Genomic DNA, 26,472 nt, shown 5'->3' on the forward strand with positions numbered 1-26,472 from the left:
AATACTAGTAATATTTTTATCCTATAACATTTATCAGTATATGGTGCAACCATAACCACAAACCGTTTCATATATTAAATATTAAATACATCTCTGCTAAATCATAGATTAAGAAATATTTCCTCTTAAAAAAAATATGTTAAGAAACAGAGTATATTTAAAAAATTGTTCAGTTATTATTCAATTATTGATCTACTGATATTTATTTTTATTATTCCTAGAAAACTAATAAATGAAAGTTACATTTGTAAAAAATATAATTTACTATCTTATAGTGAAATCTTTTTATACAGTTTAATTATTAATTCTAATATCTTTCTATTATTCTTCATAGTGTGATAAACAATGGTTATATTTTTCCACTGCATTTTGTTTAAAACAAAAATATTTTAAATGGATATAAAAAATGATATTTATACAATATACAACCCATGTAAGAAATTGTACTTTCATTTGACTATAATTCATTATTACAAATTCTTATTTAATTATTATTATTGTTTAGTTATATTATTATTTTCAAACAATAATAATTATAACTGTAATTATTTTCTATTAATGTACAATAGAACTTAAAGGATCTGCTCTTATAGCTGATAGATCTAAACGTGCATCCATCTCGTCATCCAATTCTCCTACAATTGCTCTAAAAAAAAAAATATTATTAAAATCCTTCATATTTTTTATTATCATTTTATTCAATTTTTGTAATTTGATTAAAAGAAGAAAGAATTATATATTGTAAAAAATGTAAATTAATAATTATATATAAATTAATAATTACATATTTTTTTATTCAATAATATTTGTGTTGTCTATTATAATATCAAAATAAAAATAAAATTAAATCTTGTTTAATCTTATTAAATAAAATATTAAATTAAATAACAAATCTAAAATAAAATATTAATATAACAAAGAATAAAACACATTAAATACATTAACACATTAAATGTCACTGATGATATACGTATAAAAAGATGTGCTGTGCATTTAATATTTCAAATATATTAAAAATTAATTAAGTTAAATTACTTACACATTATCACCTCTAATAATATGTAAACCTAATACTACTTGTTCCACTCCTTGTGTTGTGCTATATACACGCTCATGAGATTCATCTAATATTATGTTAATAGTCTGATCAAAACCTTTCAATGTTCCCTGAAAATATAATCTATTTAAATATTACATACAATTTTAATATAAAATTAATATAAAAATATATTACAAATTAATAATAAAAAATTAGATTACATATGTTTAATATATGTGTGTGTATATATATATATATATATATATAGTAAAATATTGAAATGACAATTTAATCATTTATAAAAATTTTTTTATCAATAATAATATAAACATAGAAATTTATAATAATATTTATAAAATATTTATAAAATAATATAAAAATATTTAATAGAGTAAAATAATTAATTATATATAATTTATATATTCACTTACAATAAAGTTTCTACCATCAGAAGTAATAATAGAAACAGTATCTATGAATTGTTAAGAATTGTCAAAAAATATAATAAAAATAAAAATAATAGAGTCAAAATAAAGGATACGATTTACGTAGCTTTCTAAACCTGACGCCATAATTTTTTATTTTATAGTTATTAATTATACATTAAAATAATTTTCAAGTGAAAATATTATGCGAATTTATATACTTAATGTTTGTTGTGAAAGTAAAAGCGTATCAATTAATTCACCATTCTACAAATGCACATGTTATTCGATTATATTTTAAATTAGAATTACATTAAGAATTATTTATTTTGAATTTAGTATCAGATGTTCGATTACACGATCAGTATATTAAATGAAAATACAACAGATTATTAAAATAATTATTGTTAAGATTTAAAATGATTGGTAGCATAATTCTATAATAAAGTAACATAAATATAATTTTTTTTTATTTTTCGAAATTATTATAACTTTAAATATAATAAATTAAAATATATTTAATATATTGGTTAATATATATTAAATATATAATAAAAAACTTAAAATACATAAATATAACATAGTTTAGTTAAATTTTGATAGATTTAGGAATTCATGAATATCATAGAATTGTTATTAAATAGAATCATTATAAATATGTATTTCGATTCTATTATTATAATTATTTATTTGTTAAAATTTTATTATTTTTATTGTTAAAATTTTATTTTATATTATTTTGGATTTTAAAAATTCGATTATTTACTATGATGGCGCGCTAAACAGTTAGTTTTTTGCGTAGTAAAGTTTATTTTGTTTGTATTCAACATTATGGACATTCAAATAACAAATACACGAAGAAAGATATTAAATCATGTAGTTTGTAGCATTTTAGTGGAATGTGGTTACGATACTTGTGAAAAACAGGCATTAGAAGTTCTCACAGAAATGTTACAGTCTTGTAAGAATATCAATTAATTTCAAAATATTTCTAACCTCTTAATATTCAAAACTTTATTATTTTATATAATATATCTTTTTTATTATATTATTTTTTATTTTTCTTTTAGATAAATTTTTTAATTAAATTATAAAAAAGAAAACATTTCTTATTATATTAATAATATGTTTTATATATATAATTATGTAAAATAATAATGTAAATATTTAAAAAAATGAATAAATATTTAAATTATTCTTAAAATTTGTCATTTGAAAAATAATATTTACATATAATTTTACATATAATTTTATTTAACAAATTTATAATACAAACAAAAATTATTTATAGTTATTGTTGAAGTTGGAGAATCAGCAAGAAATTATTGTGAACTTTCTGGTAGAACAGAACCACTCATTGCAGATGTTATAGTAGCATTAATAAATATGGGTATAAAATTAGATAATTTGGAAAGTTATGGAAAGAGAGCTAATAGAACAGTTTTACCACCACTTCAACAACAAACTCAATCAAAGCAATTAAATATTTTGCAAGCTGGAGTGAAACAAAGTCATCCATCTCATATACCAAGTTATTTACCACCCTTTCCTGATCCACATGCATATATTAGAACTCCGGTAAAGTAAGAAATAAAGTAGATATAATTTTTTAAAAACTTATAATTCATATAATTATCAATATTTTAATTAAAACAATATTTATCACATGCAGTTTTGAACTACAGTTTTAACTTATTTAATTTATTTATAAACAGACACATAAGCAACCAGTAACAGAATATGAAGCAATAAGAGAAAAAGCAGCAACACAAAAACGTGATATTGAAAGAGCTTTAACTAGATTTATTGCAAAAACTGGAGAAACACATAGTCTGTTTTTAACAGAAGATAATAGTATGTTTCCATGTAAGTAGAAATCTTATTCTATTAAATCCTATTAAATCTTAAAACCTGATTTATTTAAACTAATAAATTTGTAAATAAAAATGTGTAAATAATACTTTACTAAAAATTAAATCTTATTTTCAGTAATATCATGTAAACCACAATTTCCTAGTTATCTTTCTGCATTACTTCCACAAGATCAAGTATTTGAAATTGATCAAGATTTTCAATTTGAACCAAGTCCAATTAAAAAGAAAAAAGAACAAGAAATAGAAGAATCAGAAGAAGGTCTGATTATTATTTAAAAAAATTTTATTATTTTAAATAAATATCAAGAAATTTATTTTTTTGTATAATAATTTTATAATATTTTATACTTTTTATAGGTATAAAAGGACAAAATGAAGATGTTGAACAAAATGGAGAAATTACAACACAACAAGATGTTATAGATAATCCTTATTTAAGACCAGGAAAAATACCAAAAAATAAAATGCCAGGAGTTACAGCTCCTGGATTACATTTAATGAAAAGGGATTCTCTTGAATGATTATAACAATTGTATTTTTTTGTTAATTTTATTATTTTTTAGATTAATATTGTGTATATAATGCTTTTACAATACAAAATGTATTACATTAATTTTTGTATTCGTATTATGTAATAAAAATTAAACTTTATTATAAATAATTTCATATAAAATTATTTTATATTACCAAAATTAATAGTTATATACTACAAATATTCCATATAAATTATATAATAATTATATAAATATTTACTGTATCTAATATCTAATCTAAAATTTTGTTTAAATATATATTAAATTGATTGCTTATTTTTGTATTATGTTTCAATATATATTCATTTATATATCAATTATATGTTATTTATATTGCACATATATAGCACCAGTTTAAAAAAAATAAAAATATAGAAACAATAGATAAGTTAGATAAGTTCATTCTTGTTAGAGAATGAATAGATAAAACTTACAAAAATAGATTTCCTCGTTACGATATTGTATGTAAGATTTTTTTACACATAAAGTAATGCAAACTTAATTGACAATTTTTACACGCTTTGCTAATATCGAATTATTTTCATTTCTGAAACTACTTACTTCAAGAATCCTCTAAGTAACAATAATCTATCATATTTTTTCTTTTATTTCATTCTTAGTTAATGTTTGTCGTTCGCGATTTAAATAACGAGTTCGGATTTCCACATATAACTAACGCATTGCAAATTCGATGTCAGTTAAGCATGCATTACTGTATATTGTAGCAAATAATATGTATTAAAATTATATTCATATTTCACTTGCAAAAATACATTATACTATCTTAGTCAATAATTTTAATATTTATAGATAAAAATTTTATTCTTATTAATTGTGCTGATTTTAGATTAATGTGTGTATATGCACGCGCGCATGCGCACATCATGCACGTACAAAATATATTTACTATTAAATACATGAAAATATATAGCACATTGGTAATTTATATAAGGCATAAGCTCTATCATCTCTATTTTACTTTCTTACTTATTTGCTGAAAACTATATAAGAGAGATAGGCTTTGGAAATTGTTATAATTAAGCATTCCCTAAAATATTTCATCTGAAAATATCTTTTGATTATACTTTTTAAAGACTATGATATATCTCTTAAAGAATTCATTTCTAATATTAATCACTAGTTCGTTTACTCTAAATTTTAGCACTTATATATAAAAATGGTCAATACATTATAATCATTGTGAACTATAATGAATCTTTTAAGAAATATTCAAATATTTGAAATGAATAAAATCAAAAAAATTTTTTAAATATATGTATTTTTTTATGTATAATTATTAAAAAATATATAATAATTATTTCTGAAAACTTATTTTTTAAATTCCTTATAAATAAAGTAATTTTATAAATTTTGATTCTTTTTACGAATTTCATATTTATAAATTAATTTAAAAAAAATATTGAATATTTCTTGATAAAAAGATTTTAAATCAATTTAAACTCAATCAAAGTTAATATTAACAAATCTTACCTAACTTTTATAATTCACTTTCATTATATTGCAATTGCTTGTTTAATATTGATACCAAGGTTGTCGTCGCACCCATCGTAATTTCATACCAGATGCGGTACGTATTTTTATACTAGCACATTCTGCTGCACGAACAGTTTCTTTTACGCTTTGCATAAGATTTTGAGCATTTCCAACTAACATATCTGTTGCTTCCTGATCTTCTTCTGTGCCTATATTTTTTGAAAATATTAAATAAAAATTATTATTAATAAAATTAAAATTATTAAATAAATTTAAAATATTTAATGTAAAATAAAATTGAAGAAAATTTTTAACATGTTTCATAGATTCAATGAATTATTTAAGTGTTTCAATAAATTTGAATTTAAAAACGAATAGAAAAACTAGATTAAAAAAAGTTAAAATAGTTCATTTAAAAAAAAAAAAAAAAAGTAAAATCCAAGTATATTTCGTAAAAGTTTTATTTTCGGTTGCAGCTAAAAAATAAAAAGATAAATCATCGAAAATTCAAATATACACTGATATAGTATACTATGAAACAAATTAAAAATATATTTATTTCTATTTTTCAATTCTGTAAAATATACTATACTATATGATTAATATACATGATATTTAAATAAAAATTGCTGTTGTAGATAATCATTATAAACAATTTCATTTAATAAAAATTTAATTTTTAACACATAAATGTGTGCCATAAAAAAATTTTTTTCATTTCAAATAAAACAAAGAATGTATGAAATTGGATGAATTTATTATTTATAAGAAAATTACGTGCAGATAGAATACTATATTCTAATACTAATTTCTTTTAATATATAAAAAAACATTGTGTGTATGTATATATATAATACTATATATTACAATTTAAAATATTTTAAAAATAATGAAATGTCTAGAAAAAAAGAATCATGCAAAAAGAATAAAATATATGCATAAAACTTAAAATAAGATGTAAATATTAATGTTAAAAAGATGAGTAATATAAGTTAATAAAGATTCAAGATAATAAAGTTAAAGATTTTAGTCTAATTTTTGAAAAACAAATTATATGTGCATATGCATATAATATGATACAATATAATACAATATATTGTATATTATATAATATAATACAATATAAGTATGTACATAATATTCTTATACACACAACATTAATTTCAACATATTATTTATTTTTAACTACATTTTCTATGCTAATTTATATTTATTTCATCAACTTACTGCAGCCAATCAATTCGTCTATGTCATGATGAGCACAGGCACATTAAACCATTTGTTTCATCAATAAATCAAAAGTTAGAAAATTGAATAAAACAATTTCATATTTTATGATTTATTAAAGAAAATTTTATTTATAAAACTAAACTAAAATATTGTAACACTTTAATAATAATTTTTTTTTATTTTATTAAATATTCCAAAATTTTATCTAATAAAATAATTATTATTTATATATTATACTTTTTTATTAATTCATTATGAAAAAAGCTAAAATATGCATGCACTGCAAGTGCAAGATTGTGCAATATCTACAAATAAATAAAAGAAACGCTAAAGAAAATGGCAAAAACATCAAGTATAATTTGTCAATATTTTTACCATAAAGCATCAACTCTTCCCAGGTAGGGAGCATTTCTATATATAAAAAATGTTATTAATTACATATAAAAAATGTTATTAATAACTATTTTCATTAATCAATGAATAATTTTTTATGATATAAAATTCTTTCATTTCTATTTTATTTATTTGATAGTTGACAATCTATGTGAAAATTATTTGAAAATATAAATATTTTAAAAAATACAATAACAGACACTATAGTAAAATATTTTATATAAAAATTATAGAATATCAAGGGAAACATATTTGATCTAATAATGACTTTATAAAATTTTTTTAAAACTGATATGTGATATTTGCATATAAACATAATATTTTTGCATAAATCATTCTTGAGATATAAATTCTTAAAATATGTATGTAAATTTAAACACTAATGCACAAAGTTAGGTTTCAAAATTGATATTTCAAAATTAATAAAATATATATATATAAGTAATGTTTTGAAAACATTTAAATATCTATAATATTATAATATAATATAATATAAATATTTATAAGAATATATAATAAAAAATATTGGTTTCCATTTAGAAATTATTTCATTTAAACATGACATTCATAGAACTTTTAAAAATTATTATTGAGTTAAATAAATATCAATATTATATGATATTTATTCTATAATTTTTATCAGAAACATTTTTCTATATAATAATTGGATCTTTATTCACATACAGTATATACAAGATAGAACACATAGTAATTAGAAATATTCTAATTATTTCATAAGTAATAATTTTAGTTAAAATATAAATACAAATAATTTATTAAAATTGATTGCAAATAAATAAATTTTAATTACTTTGTTCTATTTTGTACATAATATATTATATACAAGATATTAATATGGAGACACTTTTGGAGAAATCGATTCTAGAGACAAAAGCAAATACAAAAGTTAATGTAAAAATATTGGTTAAGATTCATTTATTAATTAATTTATTTATTAAATTATAAATAATTTAAGTGTTAGATAAAGCAAGAACAGAATATAATAATGATATAACATAATAATCTCACTTTGTTTACTTCGTCTAATGCAAACAATTGTTTATAACAAATAAGTTTTAACTAACATTTTTATATATCAACTTTTGAGTTTATTTTGATTTCTGGAATCAATCTTCTAAAAATGTCCTACGAATATATTAATATTTTATACATTAAATTAAATAATTATGTATACTATACCTTGAGCACCCAACATTGTAGCTTTCACTGTTGATAATATTTTTAATTGCGTTCCTATAGTAGGTATTCGTTCACAAACTTGAAGAAGATTCTATAAAATAAATATAAAAGATATAAATTTTAATTACACAATATTATATAAATTATAATAAATAAATTATATACATACTGTACGAATACGTTTATCCGTGCATTCTCTAGCTAACTCCTTAGCTAAACGAGTAACTTCCTGAGAAGCTTCTGCAATAGCCTTAGCACATGCAATCAGATCTCTTTTATTACCACCTTCTCCTCTAACTAAGCCTGATAATCTGCCCATTAAAATAGCCATTTTTTTCGCAGCAGCGATAATTTCATTATCCTTGCTCGACCACTGTCTTACTTCTTGATGCAAGCCATGAGCAGCCATCTATTTTCATCATCAATTTGATAAAAAAATATTATATATTATACATATTAATCTTAGAAAATAAAGAATTAAAAAATAAAATTTCATTAATACCATTATAGGTTGATTCGGTTGCGGTGCGTGCATAAACATTTCATCTTCATCATCTGTTTCTGGTGGTGGAGGTCGTGGAGGCGGAATATCTCCACCAGGCAAAGGAGGACGTGGTGGAACAACTTCTGAATAAATTAAAATTGTCTATAATAGTTATTATAAAAATATTACATTTTTTGCCAAATAATAGATTTATTATTAATGAAAAAAACATTGAACACAATAAAAATCAACATTCATAAAAACAATACATATTTCATAATTACCATCATCATTATCATAATCATAATAGTAGCCTATTGTTCCATGTAGCATTAAAAGTATCAATATACATAGTTTTAAATTAAGTATCAATACAATAATTACTACAATAAAACATGCATTAAAATAAGATAAACAAACATAATTATGCAATGTATTAAGAAACAAATAAAAAATATTCGTTAATTATATGTTCTGAAAAAACAATGAATAGAATTGTTAATAAAAATAAAAATCATAAATTTATATATTATTATAATATCAGTACAAATGAGTAAATGAAAATTAAATGAAAATTGTTATTTGAAAATAATATTTAAAAAACGATAAATTATTTAAAATAATAATTTTTCGAATGTTTAATATGTATTTATAATATTTAATGAAAATAAATGCAATGCATTATTATTTTCTTTAATAAAAGTATTTATATATTTCTTTTATGATTTCATTAAATTTTTTTGATAATTATATATATTTTATCATATCTTTTTATTTTCAATTATAAAATATTTTTTATTATAAAAACATAATAAAAAAAGAATATATATTCAATTTTATTATATACATGCTTTTTTTTCATGATTAAATAGAATTTTAAGTATTGAACACTTGCAATTCCAATTTTCAAAAATACCAATTTCAAATTACCTCCATCATGAACTGATTTTTCTAACTCGATATCAGAAGCCAGTTCTTGATATAGGAGATCAGGGTTATCTCCTGATAAAAAAAATAATTACTTTCATGTCTTAACATGTCTTAACATCAACAAACAATTTTATTTCGAAAATTTATATATTCATTTTCATTTTTGAGCAACTTATTAATAAATATTTTTCAACAAGAAAAAAGACAAATTATATAATAATCATTTAATAATTATTTAAAATTTATTTAAACTTATTTTGATTGTTTTCTTTTCAAATAATAGTAAATACCTTCACGTGCCCACTTTGGTAATGGACTGATAGAGCGATGTTGGGATTTATTTGTGTTTAGACTAGGGCTGATGACACATAAATTGCTTGGCGATGGTTGATTTCTTAAAGGTTCACCAACTAGCATTTAAAGAAATGTTCACAAATATTTATATATAAATTTCTTATTAAAATTTAAAGATAAAACAAGAGAAATTATGTTGAATTATATTGAGGTATCCTATTTTTAGACAGATATTGTTTTATTAAATTAAAATTTAAAATGAATTTAGCATTGCATACGTTTTCAGATTATTAATATTATTCATTTTTATATATGTAATGAAGTCATATTTAAATCAAATATTTAATTAATAAAATAATAATCGATCATGCATAAGTTATTTTCGTATAAATATATAGTACCTTTGTCTATGAAGTAATTATATTGACGGCTTGGCAAATGTTTGTCTGTAAGAAATATGTTAAGAATTTTTATATTATGAAAAAAAAAATATTTGAACTTTGCCTAAGAAAACATACATATATTAAATGAATTTTATCCATCTCAATATGAATAATTAATAGTTACTGCAAATATAAGTCAATATACATATAAATTAAATAAACAAATATAAAATAAAAATTATAAATAGTGCATGAGTAAATATCCTATGAAAATAAAAAGAACATTATCAAAGAACATTATATTAAATTAATTACCTATATTCAAAATAATTTAATTTTAATAATGTATATATTTTTACAAAATAAACAAATTATATAAAGATATTTTATATGCTTACCATCATTAAGATGCAATTGCGATACCTCTGGCGGAGATATCACATCTGGTTGAAGTACGATAGCCTTACGAACTTGTCCAACATTAGATAAAAGCTAAAATAAATAAATTAGTCACAATAATAACAATAATTAATAACAATAAAAAAATATTTATCTAATCTAATCTAAAAGTATGTTAATTTATATTTTATAATACTTACTGTACGATTACTTTCTCTCCAATGAGAAACTGCATTATTATCATTGATATTAATTGCAACTAATTTTGCATCTTGGACCATTGGAGCAACACCTAAACAAAAGTTTTAAAAAATTTAAAATAATTTAATTAAACAATTTCTAAATATTATTAAATAATATGATTGGATGTCATTTACTATTTTGGAGAATATCTGTAGCTTGGTTTACTCTTTGAATGAATGCAGTGTCTTCACTATTGTCACTTTCTTGTTTTGCTACAAGTATTACTCTGTTAGCTAATCTGGCAATAGCAGCCGTATTGTCAACCATTTTTTGTGGATGACTTTTTGCAATAGCTTCTTCACATAGGAATGAATGTTTTTGCATTTGTTCTTCTGAAGTTCTAATGAAATCTCCACTATCAGTTGCTTCATCACATAGTGCACGAACTCTTTGCATTGTATCTGCATATTGCTGCCGCAAATTTTCAAAATGTTCATCAGCTGCTTTACTATCAGGATAAGTCATTCGAATACGCCCAGCATTAATTAATTGTGGTGTTAAAGATTCAACTTGTGAAGCACTTGTAGTTAATGCTTCTGCCAATTTTTTATTGCCTCCACTTCCTAAAATTTAGATATATATTATATAAATAAATCAATAATAAATTTGATATAAATATAAATATAATAGTTTATAGTGAATAAAAAAAATATAATAAATAAATATAATATAATATAAATAGATAATATAATATTATATATAATAAAATATAAATAAGTATTTACATACCACCAGCAGCCACCATTTTAGCTGTTTTTGTTGCTCTATTGGAAAATGTTTGAAGAGCATGAGTCTTATCATTAAAATTTTGATCTCGACCTAAAGAACCTTCTGGGGTCAACACAGCATCTGTAAACTGTTTCAGAGGCGTCGTTATATCAATAAAATCTTCAACTACTCTAGACACAACAGCTTGCTGTATTCTGTTCTTTAGCTCATATAGCTTATGTGATAATTGACGAGCGATTTCTTGAGCACGAGGTGTATTTCCTTGACCATGAGCACATAAATCACCAAGTTGATGGGAGAGATTGTCAACTTCATCACAAAGTTGTAAAATTTCTGCTTTATGTATTCCTGGTAAACCCTCAGCAACCTAATTTAAAATATAAATCAATTAATAAATATGAGAAAAATTAAAAGTTTATATATAAAGAATATGATATAATTAAATTAGTCCATTATTATTTTAACAAATATTGTAATTATACATGTAACTTACATTTGCTACATGTTGTTGATTCTTTCCATTTTTGGCATTTAAATTATTAAAATTAAATGAAAAATCTTTAAATTTGTAACTATAATAATTATCATTGATTGAAGAAAAAAAAATATTATTGTATTCAATATATATACCTTTTTTCCTTCATGTATAATTAATGCTATTGCTCTTTGTCCAAGTCCTTTATCATCATGTTGAGGATTAAGAAGCCATTTATTTGCTTGTTCTAAACGACCTGCAACTGTATGAGCAGTCTGCGTGGTTCCAGATTTATCAGCAGCAATTATGGCAGAAGCTATAGAGCTACGAAGTTCATTTGTTTTTTCCTTTATACTACGTGCTAAAGCTTCTGCTTGTGGTGTAGTTCCTTAAAGAATAAATATATATATTATAAAGAATTAAGAAAAAAATATATTTATGAAATGTATTTTATATTTATATATATGTGCATTATACAAACCTTTCTCATTTTGTCTTAATTCACAAAGAGCATTGGTCATAGTGACAATTTGCGAAGTTAATTTTTGTAATGATTCTGCTTGTGATGGTGGAAGATATCTTTCTGCTAATCGCTGTGCTTGTTCAACTATTTGACGAAGACTCTTTTCTCCTAATCCACCACGCAATGCAAGTCCATCATCTAACCAATCATAAGCAGCTCTTATTCTAGATTCTATAGCACTTTGTGCTTTTTTTAATACCTTAAAAGAAAATAGAAAAAATAATAATAATATAAATAACAATATAATATAAAACAATAATTAAATTTTATATTTCAAGAATCTTAATATTTATATAATAATATTTAATACTTAATACTTAATACTTACTGTTAATTGGTCAGCATCCCATTCTTCTTCATCATATGTTGTAAGTTGTAATACTCTGATAATTTCATTTAATTCATCTGACATTCTACCTGATAAATAGTTACGATTTTCAGCTGCTTCTTCTGCTCCTTTACCGCCTTGAGAGATAATATGAATAAATATTTTCATGGAGCAGATGAGAATTGGTGCAAGTGTTTTTACCTATTATATATTTCATAACATTTAAGATATTAATAAACATTATTATAATATATTGATAATTGATTAGTGTTCTTACCTGTTCTAAGCAACGTACTAAAATTTCTCTATGCACTTGATGAGTTAACTCTTTTTCTCGAGCACTTACTTCTTTTGATACTTTACTGAGGCAAGGACTTAAATTTTTAAGAAAATGAACTAAATCTTCCATTGTTTCAATAACTTCGGTTACTGCCAAGTAATCTAATACTCTTTTACATTCTCTGATAATTTTACGTACTTCACTTTCATCAAAACATAGTAATAAGGAACTAGTTCCTTGAAGAATACCACGTGAACCTTCTATAAGTTTTTTTCTAATAAAAAGAAAAAAATTTTATTTTTTTAACTTATGATAACATTATTTATTATCATTTAACATGTTAATATTATAACATAAATATATATGTATAATAGTATTATAACATAAATTTTATTTTATTTTTTATACCTAGCTGGTCCAGAATAAGGATCTTGTTTTAACATAGCTGATGCTTCTTCTAAAAGACGTGAAGCTCCTTCAACACGTTGTAATGCAGCAGGCATATCTTGTTTAAGCAAGGCATCATCAGAAGAATTAATTGTTTCTTTTCCTACCTATATATTAATAACAAATATAAAGTAAAATGAATAATTTTAATAAAATAAATTTAGTTTTACAAAATAATTTACCTTAACAAGATTTGCTACTGCCATACTAACAGCTTGTACAGGTTTTCCTAAATCAGGCATTGCATTTCCATCTTCAGCTTCTTCATGTAAGATAACAAGTCTCGAAACCTATGTTATAAAAAATTTATATATATTATTTACATTTTTATAATTTAAATATTTCATAATTATTTTATTTAATATTTTTTATAAAAAATAAATATTATTAATAAAAAATATATATAGATATATTTATAAAAAAAAAAAATTTTCTAATTATATAGAACTATTTAATATATAAAATAAATATTTTTGTATAATTATGAATATATTTGATACATACAAGTATTTCAATTCTAACATAAAAGTAACATAAAAATATTAATTACATATTATCATATTTAATAATTCTAAAATAAAATATAAGTTTTTCTACATAATTTTTCGAAATATATTAATGTCTATATAATTTTATTCCTTTATTTCACATTAACATTAGAATTATTAGAACATATTCAAACATATTTAATTTATGAAACATTAATAATTTCATATATATAATGTGTGGGATGTTTTAATGATTGGTAGGATTCTGCATGTCCATTTTTGGAAATACTAAGTAATCTCAGATGACATGGTTTCTTATAATGTTATGTACTGGGATTGAATTTCATATAATTTAGCTTTTAAAACTAAAGATGAATTTAGTATTTCTGTTCTATATTTATAGAATGATGTCATAGTTCTATATAAAGAAAGACAAGTCATTTGACAAAACTTTATAATGAAAAATATTATCATAATAAATATTTATTATTATTCATAATAAATATTTGAAGCTAAAATTATAAATTGTCATTTCAAGTTTCTTATATAAATTTTCTTATATAAAGTTATATTAAGAGATATATTAAATAATTTAATCTGATAAATTTTAAATATAAAAAAACATATTTTTTAAAACAATATAACAAACATTTATGATATATTTTACATGTATATTTATATTAACTAAATTATTTTTTAAATATCAAGTTATCTCCTTTTCTCAAACATCTGTTCTTTCTCTTTTATTTTCCTCTTTCAAAAGTGAGAAAATCAATGACATTTTTAGAAATATAGTAAAATTAATGATTTTTTATAAATATAAAAATTAAAGGATAAAAAAATAAGTATAATTACCTGCTGTGCGACAGGTTCGAGAATACTTTCTATAGTTTTTGTATGAAATACCGGCATTTTAATAGTTTTACTTTAGAAAATGTAAAAATACTAATTATTAGAAAATATTCACACAAAAAAGCTTTCTTGAAATTTTGACAAAAAAATTATATGCAAAAATATTAACAATACATTAAAGAATCGAAGAACTTCTCTAATGAAGCAATGTGAAACAACTCATTTAATGTACTATAATAAGAAAATACGTAATTGATGGATCACATCAACGATTGTACTATTCAAGAAAATGATATCGACACAACATAGAAATCTAGGGAAATAAGATGACTATAATGATATTTATAAGTTACTAGATTATATAGTAACTTTTTATATTTTAAAATTACTAATCAATCTAATATATCTTAAAAATTATAAATTATACATTGATAGTTGATATTATTTCCAGAAATAAACAAGAAATTGCTTATATATATTAAATATACAAGATGTGTAAGATAAATTATAAATCATAAAGCAAAATTTTTTAATTTATATATTTATTTCTAAAAGGTATATTTACAAATTTTAATTTCATATAAATTTAATCAGCAGAGGTTAATGGAATAAATTACATCGTAAGTAGTAACGTTAATTCATCGCAAAAAGTATCGCAAACATCAAAACTTGGCTTATATCTTATCGGTATAACAGGTAATGTGATGAAAAATATTATATAAATATATTTCATATTATTAATCACTATAAACTCAATTTATTTATATTATTTTTTTAGGAGGCATTGCAACTGCTATTAGTGTAGTATGTTTTTCATTTGTCAGTCCCGCACTTCGTAAAATATGTTTGCCTTTTGTACCAGCAACATCTCAACAGATACATAATGTATTAAAAGCTTTAGAAGGACGTTCTGGTTCTTTGATTGATCTTGGAAGTGGAGATGGACGAATAGTAAATATTTTATTAATACAATAAAATAATTAGTAAATTATTAATCAATTAAGATTATGATTTTATAAACAGGTTTTTGCAACAGCTAAAGCAGGTTTTAAAGCTTATGGAATTGAATTGAATCTTTGGTTGGTATGGTACTCTAGATTAAAAGCTTTAATCACAAGATCATCTTTACAGACAACATTTATCAAACAAAATTTATGGAAACATAATTTAAAAAGATATAATAATATTGTTTTATTTGGTGTTGATCAAATGGTAAATTTTATATTTATTACCTTATTTTTATACATTATTTTTTATAATTTATATAATATAATATTTTCAGATGAAAGATATTGAAATAAAATTTATTAAAGAATTACAAGAAGATTGTATAATAATTGCTTGTAGATTTCCACTTCCTACTATGACTGAAATTAAGATTATTGGTGAAGGTAATGATACTGTTTGGGTATATAAGATTTCAAAAAAATTACAATAATAAAATTAGATATCAATTGAAAGACTTATAAAGATTGTAAATATTACTTAATTATAAATAAGTTATTCTAAATAAATCATAATATACATTATAATTAAATAATAAATTAAAAAATAAATTGTTTTACAAAATTAAAAGATTAATATTATTTTAAACTGTTAATATTATTTTAAACTTAGTTATTTTATTCTTGTAAAATTTAATACCTTTATATTTAAATTGTTTAAATAATATGTAATTTATATTTTTATATTTTTATTTAGTATTTATATATATTCTTATTAATTATTTTTACATTCATACAATATGACTATAGTTATATACATTTTTATTTATATAATTATTTGTTTTCTTATAATTATATTATAATATTAGAAAAACAGAATTTTATATTTATCTATATTTTGTCAAATTTAAAATCGAATATATTTAATATTCCGTAATAAAAAATTGAGCTAACAAGTTTAAAAATCCAAAAATTAGAATACTTACATGTAAAAATAAAGAAAATATTGTTAATTTTTTTTGTTCTTTCAAAATTACCAAGTATAATAAACTTGGTAAAGTAAAAATATAAATAAAACCACTTAAAGCACCTGTATATCGTATTATTGTACCAATGTAGGGTACAAATATTGCAAAAAAAATGCATACAGATACTAAAATAATATTAATCACAATAATACAACCTGTATTAAATATTTTACATATAGATGTAAGTAATTGAATACGTAGCATATATGCAAGTAATGGGTAAACAGTTAATAGTTGAAAAAAAAGAACAATTCGAGCAGCCACTGTCAAGCCATTCCATTTTTGAAAATTATTTAATAAATTCTGTAAAAAAGTTAATTTTTAATTTTGTTTTTTGTGAAAGTTTATTGTTTACTTTACATTTTACTTACATCTTCAATACATGATTTATTCAGTGGAAAACACACATAAAATACTATACCTACTGTAATATAAGTTAGAGTAACAAGAAGATAAGCTATTGAAAGATCCCTTCCCTATAGAAAAAAAAACTTTTTAAAAATCTATAAGTAAATTTATAAAAAAAAAAAGATATTATTTACATTTTTACTCTGATCATAATTATTCTGCATTATAGTAATTATAATATTGTGAATGAAAAATGATAATGCCAACATTCCAGAAAGTGCAGGAAATGAGAATTTTAATGTCCAACTAGTTTTCCATTCTATTTCATTCATATTGATACCCCATGAGTAAGATTTTATCAAAATAAACACTATTAAATATATAATTGATATGGTTCCTATGAAATATATAATGTTAAAAAAAATATTTTGTAAAAGTAAATAAATTTATAAATTGGATGAAAATGTTAATTGAAAAGGTAAATAAATTTATCATATTATATAAGTAAATAAATTTAATATAAACTATTTATCCATAATTGTTAGAACAAAAATAAATAAAAAAAAAAATAATTTTATATACTTACCAAGAGAATTAAATTTTGCAAAGAAAGTAGGACTGTTAAAGTTTAAAAATGGAAATATTAATAAACCAAGAAAAATAGGAACTGTTTTATATAAATCCCAAAGTGGTCCCAAAGTATTATATGTATAATCATGTATTATAAAATTTGTACTATTATAAATTATTTTTTTGGGACATAATACTATAATTAAAATTAGTAATTAGTAATTTAGAAGTAATTTTTTCTTAAATATTTTTTTTTTATTTATTTTTAATTATTTCTTATATTTTTTTTTAATATTTAGTAAATTTGATTAAATTTATGATAAATATTCTTACCTTCTGATGTGAAAGAAGTATTGTCAATTATAGGAAATTGAGATACTCTAACTACACTATCTATAAAAAAATAAATTTAAATTTATATAATTATATTTATTAAATAAAATTATATTAAATAAAACAAATTTTATTTTTGCATATTTACCATATATGAAATTCACAGAATTATATAAGAAATTAGACATTAAAACCCAATAAGCTATAGTTGCACCTAACAAAACTGTAATGCTAAAAATTTTAGCAACATATTCTGCCCATTTATTAAGATATATTTGACACAATTGAATTACTTCTATATTTTTTTGTTTACCTAAGACATTAAGTTATTATAAATATATTATTATATTAATTTTCCTAAATATGTACAAAAAGAATAAAATATTTTTACCATAATAATTATGTACAAGTAAAAGACAATAAGCAGTATATAAACATAAACCACTCATTATAAGTATTAGAAGAATACCAGGAAAAAAGCCAGCCATTTGAATACCCCATGGTATTGTTAATAAAGAAGAACCTAATATTGTATTCCATATTGAAAATCTATAGAAATATGAACATACAAAATTAAAAACAATAAAAATAAAAAAATAAATATTTATTTTAATTATAATATTATCAAAAATGCATTGAATATAATAAAAAAATATGTTTTTGTACAAATCCTTTGTACAAATTAGCATTCATATTGAAAATAAAAAAAATTGCATTAATTTTTTATATTATTAAATATTTTTATATATTATTATTCAAATTTTTTAAATTATTTACTATTATATATTTATGATAGAGTATATATATGTATATATATATTTATTTATTTTTAAATATTAACGAATTTATGAAATGCACATATAATAAAATTTCATTCAAATTACAAATAAGTAAGATAATCTAAATCTTTAGCTTGTTAATAGCTAGATTGCTTATATATAAATTATATATTTTTTTATTATTTATCTAATTTATAAATCTGTTGAAATTAATATTCATCGATATTCAATTGTAATATTTTGTGTGATTTCTTTAGGTACCAGTTACGGACATTGACCTTTCAGATGTCTGTTACCCAGGCAACCGACAGAACGCTAACCCTTTCTAATGTGAATATATTGTACAGTCGTCACAACCACCCGATGGTGGTCGAAACATAAGCGACTATAATTACATTTGTTTGATACTTATATTCATTTTCATTTTCTTAAAAACATGCATCTGTGAATCTTTTATATATTTTTTTTTTTTAATGAAAAGAAACAATATACTGACTATAATTTATAATTTAAAATTTCTTTGTTTTATGTTATCTATGCTTTAAATGTGCTTTTAAGATGTGAAAACGAATGATAGTATATTCAATTTTTTAAACGATAATTGAAATATCATATGATTAATAGTGAAATTTAGTATAATGGATTTAATATGTTTTGAAATTTAATTTTGGTGAAATTTGATAAATAAAAATTCGATTTAAATAGGTAAGTTTATTTAAAATGATATAATATTTATAATAAAATATTTATATTTTAATGAATATTCATAAATCTTTTATAATAATATTTAAGTTTGAATATATTATGTTAGTTATATATTGATTTCAAAATCTGAATAAAAAATTTAAAATTATAAAATTAAAAATTTTATAAATAAAAAAAGCATTAAACATAGAATTAATATATTTAAACAAATATTCAAAATTATCTATTCTTTAAAAAAATATAACAAATTTTATTATTGCAAATATAAAATTTTTTTTATATATATATTAACATGAGATTAAAACAAGAGTTAAAAGATGAGGAAAATGATATAATATAAATAAAAGAAAACAAATTATCTGACATATTCAAAATGTATATAGACATTTCTGATGCAAGATTTCATTTTTCTCTCATCATCGACCTATTAAAAATATGACTACTAAGAGATAACAAAAAATTTATGAATATGATTAGATTTCTGAACGTATTAAGAGAATTGACCCAGAACCTTTTCTTGATGATAACATGATAGTTGATAATAATTTATAATTAATACTATATTATGTTATTGATACTAAATTTAATATTGTATTTATCAATACAGGAATAAATACAATAATCAAAACTTCCTTTTACTTATCAATAATCATATGAAATTCTAGAAGCATTTCTATGTAATATAATATATTTATTGTACAATAACATAACAATCTTAGTAGATATTAAATATTAAGTATATATTATATATATATTAAATATTATAGTTACTTACATTGTAACTAAAGAGCTTTGTTTTGATTTAATATCCTTACATGTATCTTCCACAATTTCCTGTTAATAAAACTAAGATAAAAATTTATTTATAACAAACTTATTTGTAAATAAAACTTAGTTTGCATTTTTTAATATTCATAATATAAAGATTATATAATATTATATAATATATAAAGAAAAAGATAATATATAATACACAATAATACATAAATAAAAAAAAATTATATATGTATATATATAATATAATATATAAATAAAAATTATAGAAAATTATAGAAAAGTACAAAAAAATATTTTACTTAATGATTATAATCAAATTTAAATAATGATAATCAGTTAATGTCTGTATATATGTCACTTCTGTATATATATAAAATATTTAACTTTAATAAGCTTGTAATAATGCAATTTTATATTATTTTGTGATATTCTTACCAAATCAGTATTATGGATTTCATAACATCTGTCTTGGATTACATTTAATGAAGAACAAGTATTTAATGTTAAAGATGAAACTAAAGTATGATTTTCAGTAAGCGGTCTTTTTGGTATTATGGTAATGTTAGAATGTAAATTACAAGTTTCAAGACTACCATATCTATATAAGAAATATATATAATAAGTGATTATTATTCACAATATTAATAATAACATATGATAAAAGAAATAATAATATTTCACTTATAATAGATAGAAATTGTTAATTAATGAGTAACAAAAAAGTTGATACTTGAAATAATTATTTGTAGAAATATATTCTAAATCACTAGTCTCAGAATCTTGAAATATAATAGGTTCAACACTAATATGAGATCCTGAAGAGATTAAAGGTGCACTTTCAGATCCACTATCATGATGCATGCAAGATTTCCAAGCATTCTGATACTTATACATTTTATATTTAATTTATGCATGCATGTCATATAATAGAACTATTAAAATATATATAATGTATTATTAAACACATTTAAATATATTTTTATATTTATATTTTTAAATATTTAATTAAAATATAATATAAAAGTTACATACCTTTTATGATATATAATATATGTTAATATATCTAATAATTAATTTCACTAAAACTTTACAAAATTTAATGAATTTGTAATAAATTTTTGTAATAAATTTTAAATTTAAAATTAAATGAAATTATAATTATATTTGTTATTTCTATAATTTTTTGAAAATTTGTTTAAACATAATAAAAAGAATGACTGGAAATAATAAATTTATCTCTTTTCTATAATATAATATTTTTTATATTTTTAATATTCAATAAAATTGTTACATCAATGATAAAATATATAATTTATAGCACCTTTTACTTATAACACATAACATGAATGAAACTTCGAGAAAACTGTTGTTTTAAACAACTAAGCGTCTGTTTTATAAATTCGCGTTCTTATATCGAACATCCTTGACATAAGAAGCTCCCTACTCCTCATTTTTCTTCAGTAATATTAGTCGTCATAATAATCATTTACGCATTCATATATTTATATACTTAAACATTTTTCTCTACATTTTCAAGTATTCTTAAGAAAAAAATATCGAAACATTTGTAGAATAACAAGATATAAAGAATTCAAATGATGTAACATATTTTTTCATTCAAAAAAATGATAAATTTTTTTTGCGATATTATATAAACTTTCAATTTTTTGTTATGAAAATGTCAATTTTTGAAATATCAATATAATTTAAAACTTTGAAAAGTAGCTACATTTGAAAAGTATCAGTTTAGCAAATAAATATTGAATGAATTTTATTTCTTGTAAATGAGAACATGAAAAAAATTTGTATGTTAAACATATTTGTTTAAGACATAGGAATGATAAGACAAGTTTAATTAAGCATTTTTATTTATTTACTTATGTGATTCACATTAAACGGAAGCTACTACTAAAATCAATAAGATGTCATTATAAACTTGTGATTATTAATATTTTTTATTAAATGTTTCATTATCAATGTTTTAGAGTAAGAATATTATGTACTATATTTGAAAGATCCATTTTCATAAAGCCGATATTATTAGTCAATAAGTAAAGCGCGGGCGCAATGTTTCAAGATGGTGACCCGTGCCCTTGTGTGTCATTGGTAGACAAAGTTCAGTCTGCTAGCAAGTATCGAGGTCGTGTTATTAAATTCTGAAATCTAAATTTTTATTATTATTTGATTTAACATAAAAATAAGTTATTTTTTGTTTTAATTATTATTTATTATATTATATTGTTAAATATAATATTTGAAAGATGTCAAATACTGTAACGAGCATAATTATAGAAACCCGAATATACGATGGACAAAAGCCGGGTACGTCCGGATTACGAAAAGCCGTACAGGTTTTTATGCAAGAACATTATACGGAAAATTTCATTCAAGCAATATTACAAGCTCTTGGAGACAAATTACTTGGTAGTACATTAGTTGTAGGTGGTGATGGGAGATATTATGTGAAAGAAGCAGTAGAAAAAATTATCAAAATTGCTGCAGCTAATGGAGTAAGTATATCATTTAAATATCTATTTAAATGACTTATTTAAACTTATTTAAATTTAAATTGAAAATATTTATATTTTACTTTAAATTTATTTAAAGTAAATTATAAAATTACTTTTAAATAACTATTATCTTTTAATTTTCTTGTTATGAATGTATATTATTTTATTTAATCTAAATAATTTTTATAATTCCAAAATTTTATATTAATTTACATTAATAACAATAAAAAAAAAATTAAATCAAATTTTAATAAAACGTTTTAGGTAAAAAGGTTAATAATTGGTCAAAATGGTATACTTTCAACTCCAGCTGTATCTACTATAATAAGAAAATATAAAACTTTAGGAGGAATTGTTCTCACAGCATCTCATAATCCTGGCGGACCAGATGCTGATTTTGGTATTAAATTTAACTGTGAAAATGGTGGTCCTGCTCCAGATTATGTTACAAATAAAATCTATGATATTACTAAAGTGCTCAAGAATTATAAAACTATACCTGATATATCCATAGATATAAGCAAAATCCAAAGTACTATAATACAAGTAGATGGAAATTCATTTATAGTAGATATAATAGATTCTGTTAATGATTATATAGAACATATGAAAAATATTTTTGATTTTTCTAGTATTAAAACATTATTACAAGGAAGTAATGATCGTCCTCCTTTTAAAGTTCTTATCAATGCAATGAATGGAGGTATGTAAAACTTATATTAATGTAAATTTAATATATTCAATATTAACTAATAATTATAACAATTGTTTTTATTCAGTTACTGGTCCATATATAAAACAAATATTTAGTAATGAATTAGGTATTGATAATTCAAGCATCGTTAATGCAATTCCATTAGAAGATTTTGGTGGACTTCATCCTGATCCAAATTTGACATATGCTAAAGATTTAGTAAATGCTATGAAAAATGGTCCATATGATTTTGGTGCTGCTTTTGATGGGGATGGAGATAGAAATATGGTAAATAAAATTTTTTAATTCATATGAAAAATAGATAAATATTTCTAAAATTTTTTTAAAAATAAATTTATATTTAATATTATTGTAGATATTAGGTAAAAAAGCTTTTTTTGTTACACCTTCTGATTCACTAGCTGTATTAGCTGCCAATTTAAATGCAATACCATATTTTAAAAAGACTGGTATTAAAGGATATGCTAGATCTATGCCAACAGGTGCTGCTGTAGACAGAGTTGCAGCTAAAAATGGTATTAAATTTTATGAAGTACCCACAGGCTGGAAATATTTTGGTATATTAATGTTTGCTTATTTTTGAATTGTATAATATATTTTTTTATAATAACATTTTAAACTATAATATTTTTTCATTAATATTTTACTATTAGGAAATTTAATGGATGCTGGTTTTCTATCACTTTGTGGAGAAGAAAGTTTTGGTACTGGTTCAGATCATATTCGCGAAAAAGACGGAATATGGGCTTGTCTTGCATGGCTAAGTATAATTGCAAATCTTGGAAAATCTGTAGAAGATATATTATTAAATCACTGGCAAATATATGGAAGGAACTTTTTTACAAGGTATTTTTATTCTGTTATGTGATTAATTATTGTTATACATTATTTTTATTTATAAATATAAATATTTATTTATAATAAATTATGTTATAATTTTATATAATATAATATTTTATATATATTAGATATGATTATGAAAATTGTGATTCTGAAGCAGCAAATAGAATGATGCAACATATTGAATCAGAAATACAAAAACCTGAATTTATAGATTCAAAATTAATATCTGAAAATAAAGTATATATTGTAAAATTAAGTGACAATTATTCTTATGTAGATCCTGTTGATGGAAGTCAAGCTAGCAAACAGGTATTGTATTATAATTCTACATATTTTACATTATATAATATATACGACATATTAAGATAGTATAAATTATTATGTAATTTTATAACAGGGACTAAGAATTTTATTTCAAGATGGTTCTCGTATAATTTATCGTTTATCTGGTACAGGAAGTTCTGGAGCTACTATTCGTATATATGTTGATAGCTATGAAGATGATCCAACATCTTTAAACAAAGATGCTCAAGAAATTCTTAAACCATTAGTTACTATTGCGTTAAAAATAAGTAAATTACGTGAATTTACTGGTCGTGATGCACCAACCGTGATTACATAATACATAATTCTTTAACAATTACACCATCATTAAAAATATACTATATAATAAGAAAAAGAAAATAAAAGATCATATTTTATATATATATATATATATATATATATATATAAACAATTTAAATAAAAAAAATATTATATTTTAATGCATCATTACACGCTTTATATATATATAATATTATGAGTTGCAATTATTATATGAAAATTGCATAAATGCATATATTTGTAATGAATCGCAAATTTAAGATAAAATTCTGACAAAAATTGAGTGATATATTGATAATTGAATATTAAATCCAACAAATTTTTTTATTGATTTGAATATTAAATATTTGATCAGAATATCATGATAATAGAAAAGATAGAAAATAGAAATTATTCGATTATAAAAAATACTAGAAAATATTTTTTAATATAATTCACAATGTTGCATATGTAATTATAAATATTTTATATGATTTATAACAAAATATTACTATAAAAATGAAGAGCAACGTATGTTTCATATTTTTTTATACAAAATGGCAGATTTTTCATTTAATTATAAAAGTTTAATTTTTATGTGGTTATTATATTTAAAAATATATTTTATTAATACAATAGAGAAATAAAAAAAAAATTTATATGTAAAATTCAGTAAGAAATCTAAGATCACGCATATCTTTATACGTAGAACTGTTATTTGCCAAAGGTGTTCAAACATAAAGATGGAAATGATTTAATCCTTCATTATTTGTATAAAAATACCTTTAATTATATCTTGAAGTATATAAAAATATTAATTTTAAAATTGAATATTTTTAAATTACATTTTTATATATTTTATACATAAAAAATAAAAAATACGTGTATATAACATTATATAATTTTCATCGAAAGATTAAAAAAAATTATCTTCAATTGTAATTAAAAATATTATATCATATTATTTTTATTGATTTTTCATTTTATTTTAATCTATTTGATAATTCTGTTTTTATTAAGATGGCAGTTGTTTGTTTTAATGTAATAGGAATGAAATTTGAATTTAATATTACATTATTTAAAATTCCAAAATAGTTGCTGTGTTTTCGATTTGATTTGTGTAAATGAAAACATAATATATACAAGAATATAAAATATTTTAATTAATTCCAATTATATTCCCTGCAACATAAGTCACTTACAAAAGTTGTAAATAATTGTAAAGTTAATTTTTATAGTTAAAATAGAATAATTGATTTTAAACAAAAGATATTACAGATAAATATAATTAATAC

General features: G+C 20.7%; 6 protein-coding genes across 25 annotated transcripts; 3 read left to right on the top strand and 3 right to left on the bottom strand.

Moving 5' to 3' along the window:
* Nucleotides 1-184: 184 nt before the first annotated feature.
* Nucleotides 185-1,827, bottom strand: LOC100868616 (U6 snRNA-associated Sm-like protein LSm8). The gene is made up of 4 exons (XM_003695911.4): nucleotides 1,581-1,827; nucleotides 1,471-1,511; nucleotides 1,040-1,167; nucleotides 185-646 (listed from the first exon to the last, which is right to left on the bottom strand). The coding sequence occupies exons 1-4, from the start codon at nucleotides 1,609-1,611 to the stop codon at nucleotides 556-558; spliced, it is 291 nt and encodes a 96-aa protein (XP_003695959.1). The 5' UTR covers nucleotides 1,612-1,827; the 3' UTR covers nucleotides 185-555.
* Taf8 (TBP-associated factor 8) lies at nucleotides 1,802-3,999 on the top strand. The gene is made up of 5 exons (XM_003695909.3): nucleotides 1,802-2,425; nucleotides 2,756-3,042; nucleotides 3,180-3,330; nucleotides 3,454-3,597; nucleotides 3,696-3,999. Exons 1-5 carry the CDS (start codon nucleotides 2,296-2,298, stop codon nucleotides 3,857-3,859), a joined length of 876 nt encoding a protein of 291 aa, XP_003695957.1. The 5' UTR covers nucleotides 1,802-2,295; the 3' UTR covers nucleotides 3,860-3,999.
* Nucleotides 3,872-15,322, bottom strand: Vinc (vinculin). Of its 16 annotated transcripts, XM_031917919.2 has the most exons (21): nucleotides 15,047-15,322; nucleotides 13,886-13,993; nucleotides 13,665-13,810; nucleotides 13,254-13,530; nucleotides 12,977-13,177; nucleotides 12,607-12,847; nucleotides 12,281-12,513; nucleotides 12,144-12,164; nucleotides 11,651-12,017; nucleotides 11,056-11,484; nucleotides 10,879-10,970; nucleotides 10,678-10,771; nucleotides 10,298-10,342; nucleotides 9,893-10,012; nucleotides 9,603-9,674; nucleotides 8,957-8,986; nucleotides 8,691-8,815; nucleotides 8,358-8,597; nucleotides 8,189-8,279; nucleotides 6,971-7,006; nucleotides 3,966-5,574 (listed from the first exon to the last, which is right to left on the bottom strand). In XM_031917919.2, exons 1-21 carry the CDS (start codon nucleotides 15,101-15,103, stop codon nucleotides 5,405-5,407), a joined length of 3,195 nt encoding a protein of 1,064 aa, XP_031773779.1. In that variant the 5' UTR covers nucleotides 15,104-15,322; the 3' UTR covers nucleotides 3,966-5,404. The 16 variants fall into 16 exon arrangements, with proteins under 16 accessions (XP_031773782.1, XP_012345176.1, XP_031773785.1 ...); XM_031917922.2 differs by lacking the exon at nucleotides 9,603-9,674 and having other exon boundaries at nucleotides 3,872-5,574; XM_012489722.2 differs by lacking the exon at nucleotides 8,957-8,986 and having other exon boundaries at nucleotides 3,872-5,574.
* Nucleotides 15,059-19,806, top strand: LOC105736178 (ATP synthase subunit C lysine N-methyltransferase). 2 transcript variants are annotated; one of them, XM_086902869.1, is made up of 6 exons: nucleotides 15,403-15,538; nucleotides 15,638-15,739; nucleotides 15,822-15,994; nucleotides 16,067-16,255; nucleotides 16,326-16,434; nucleotides 19,303-19,806. In XM_086902869.1, exons 1-6 carry the CDS (start codon nucleotides 15,535-15,537, stop codon nucleotides 19,320-19,322), a joined length of 597 nt encoding a protein of 198 aa, XP_086758995.1. In that variant the 5' UTR covers nucleotides 15,403-15,534; the 3' UTR covers nucleotides 19,323-19,806. The 2 variants fall into 2 exon arrangements, with proteins under 2 accessions (XP_012345199.1, XP_086758995.1); XM_012489745.3 differs by lacking the exon at nucleotides 19,303-19,806 and having other exon boundaries at nucleotides 15,059-15,538; nucleotides 16,326-16,618.
* LOC100869192 (sodium-coupled neutral amino acid transporter 9 homolog) lies at nucleotides 16,717-21,942 on the bottom strand. Of its 2 annotated transcripts, XM_086902859.1 has the most exons (11): nucleotides 21,560-21,912; nucleotides 21,258-21,459; nucleotides 20,963-21,125; nucleotides 20,526-20,584; nucleotides 18,658-18,815; nucleotides 18,415-18,579; nucleotides 18,267-18,326; nucleotides 17,950-18,129; nucleotides 17,558-17,760; nucleotides 17,387-17,491; nucleotides 16,717-17,318 (listed from the first exon to the last, which is right to left on the bottom strand). In XM_086902859.1, the coding sequence occupies exons 2-11, from the start codon at nucleotides 21,419-21,421 to the stop codon at nucleotides 16,911-16,913; spliced, it is 1,665 nt and encodes a 554-aa protein (XP_086758985.1). In that variant the 5' UTR covers nucleotides 21,422-21,459; nucleotides 21,560-21,912; the 3' UTR covers nucleotides 16,717-16,910. The 2 variants fall into 2 exon arrangements, with proteins under 2 accessions (XP_086758985.1, XP_086758986.1); XM_086902860.1 differs by lacking the exon at nucleotides 17,950-18,129 and having other exon boundaries at nucleotides 21,560-21,942.
* Nucleotides 19,329-25,359, top strand: Pgm1 (phosphoglucose mutase 1). 3 transcript variants are annotated; one of them, XM_012489743.3, is made up of 8 exons: nucleotides 19,329-19,750; nucleotides 22,820-23,037; nucleotides 23,302-23,740; nucleotides 23,817-24,019; nucleotides 24,108-24,309; nucleotides 24,406-24,598; nucleotides 24,721-24,904; nucleotides 24,993-25,359. In XM_012489743.3, the coding sequence occupies exons 2-8, from the start codon at nucleotides 22,885-22,887 to the stop codon at nucleotides 25,215-25,217; spliced, it is 1,599 nt and encodes a 532-aa protein (XP_012345197.1). In that variant the 5' UTR covers nucleotides 19,329-19,750; nucleotides 22,820-22,884; the 3' UTR covers nucleotides 25,218-25,359. The 3 variants fall into 3 exon arrangements, with proteins under 3 accessions (XP_012345197.1, XP_086758984.1, XP_003695955.1); XM_086902858.1 differs by lacking the exon at nucleotides 19,329-19,750 and adding an exon at nucleotides 22,512-22,667 and having other exon boundaries at nucleotides 24,993-25,314; XM_003695907.4 differs by lacking the exon at nucleotides 19,329-19,750 and having other exon boundaries at nucleotides 22,643-23,037; nucleotides 24,993-25,314.
* The last annotated feature ends 1,113 nt before the right edge of the window (nucleotides 25,360-26,472 follow it).

The sequence above is a fragment of the Apis florea genome, unplaced genomic scaffold, assembly GCF_048593485.1.
Source record: "Apis florea isolate Af1SG1 unplaced genomic scaffold, ASM4859348v1 contig_2272_pilon, whole genome shotgun sequence".
NCBI classification, from domain to species: Eukaryota; Metazoa; Arthropoda; class Insecta; order Hymenoptera; family Apidae; genus Apis; species Apis florea.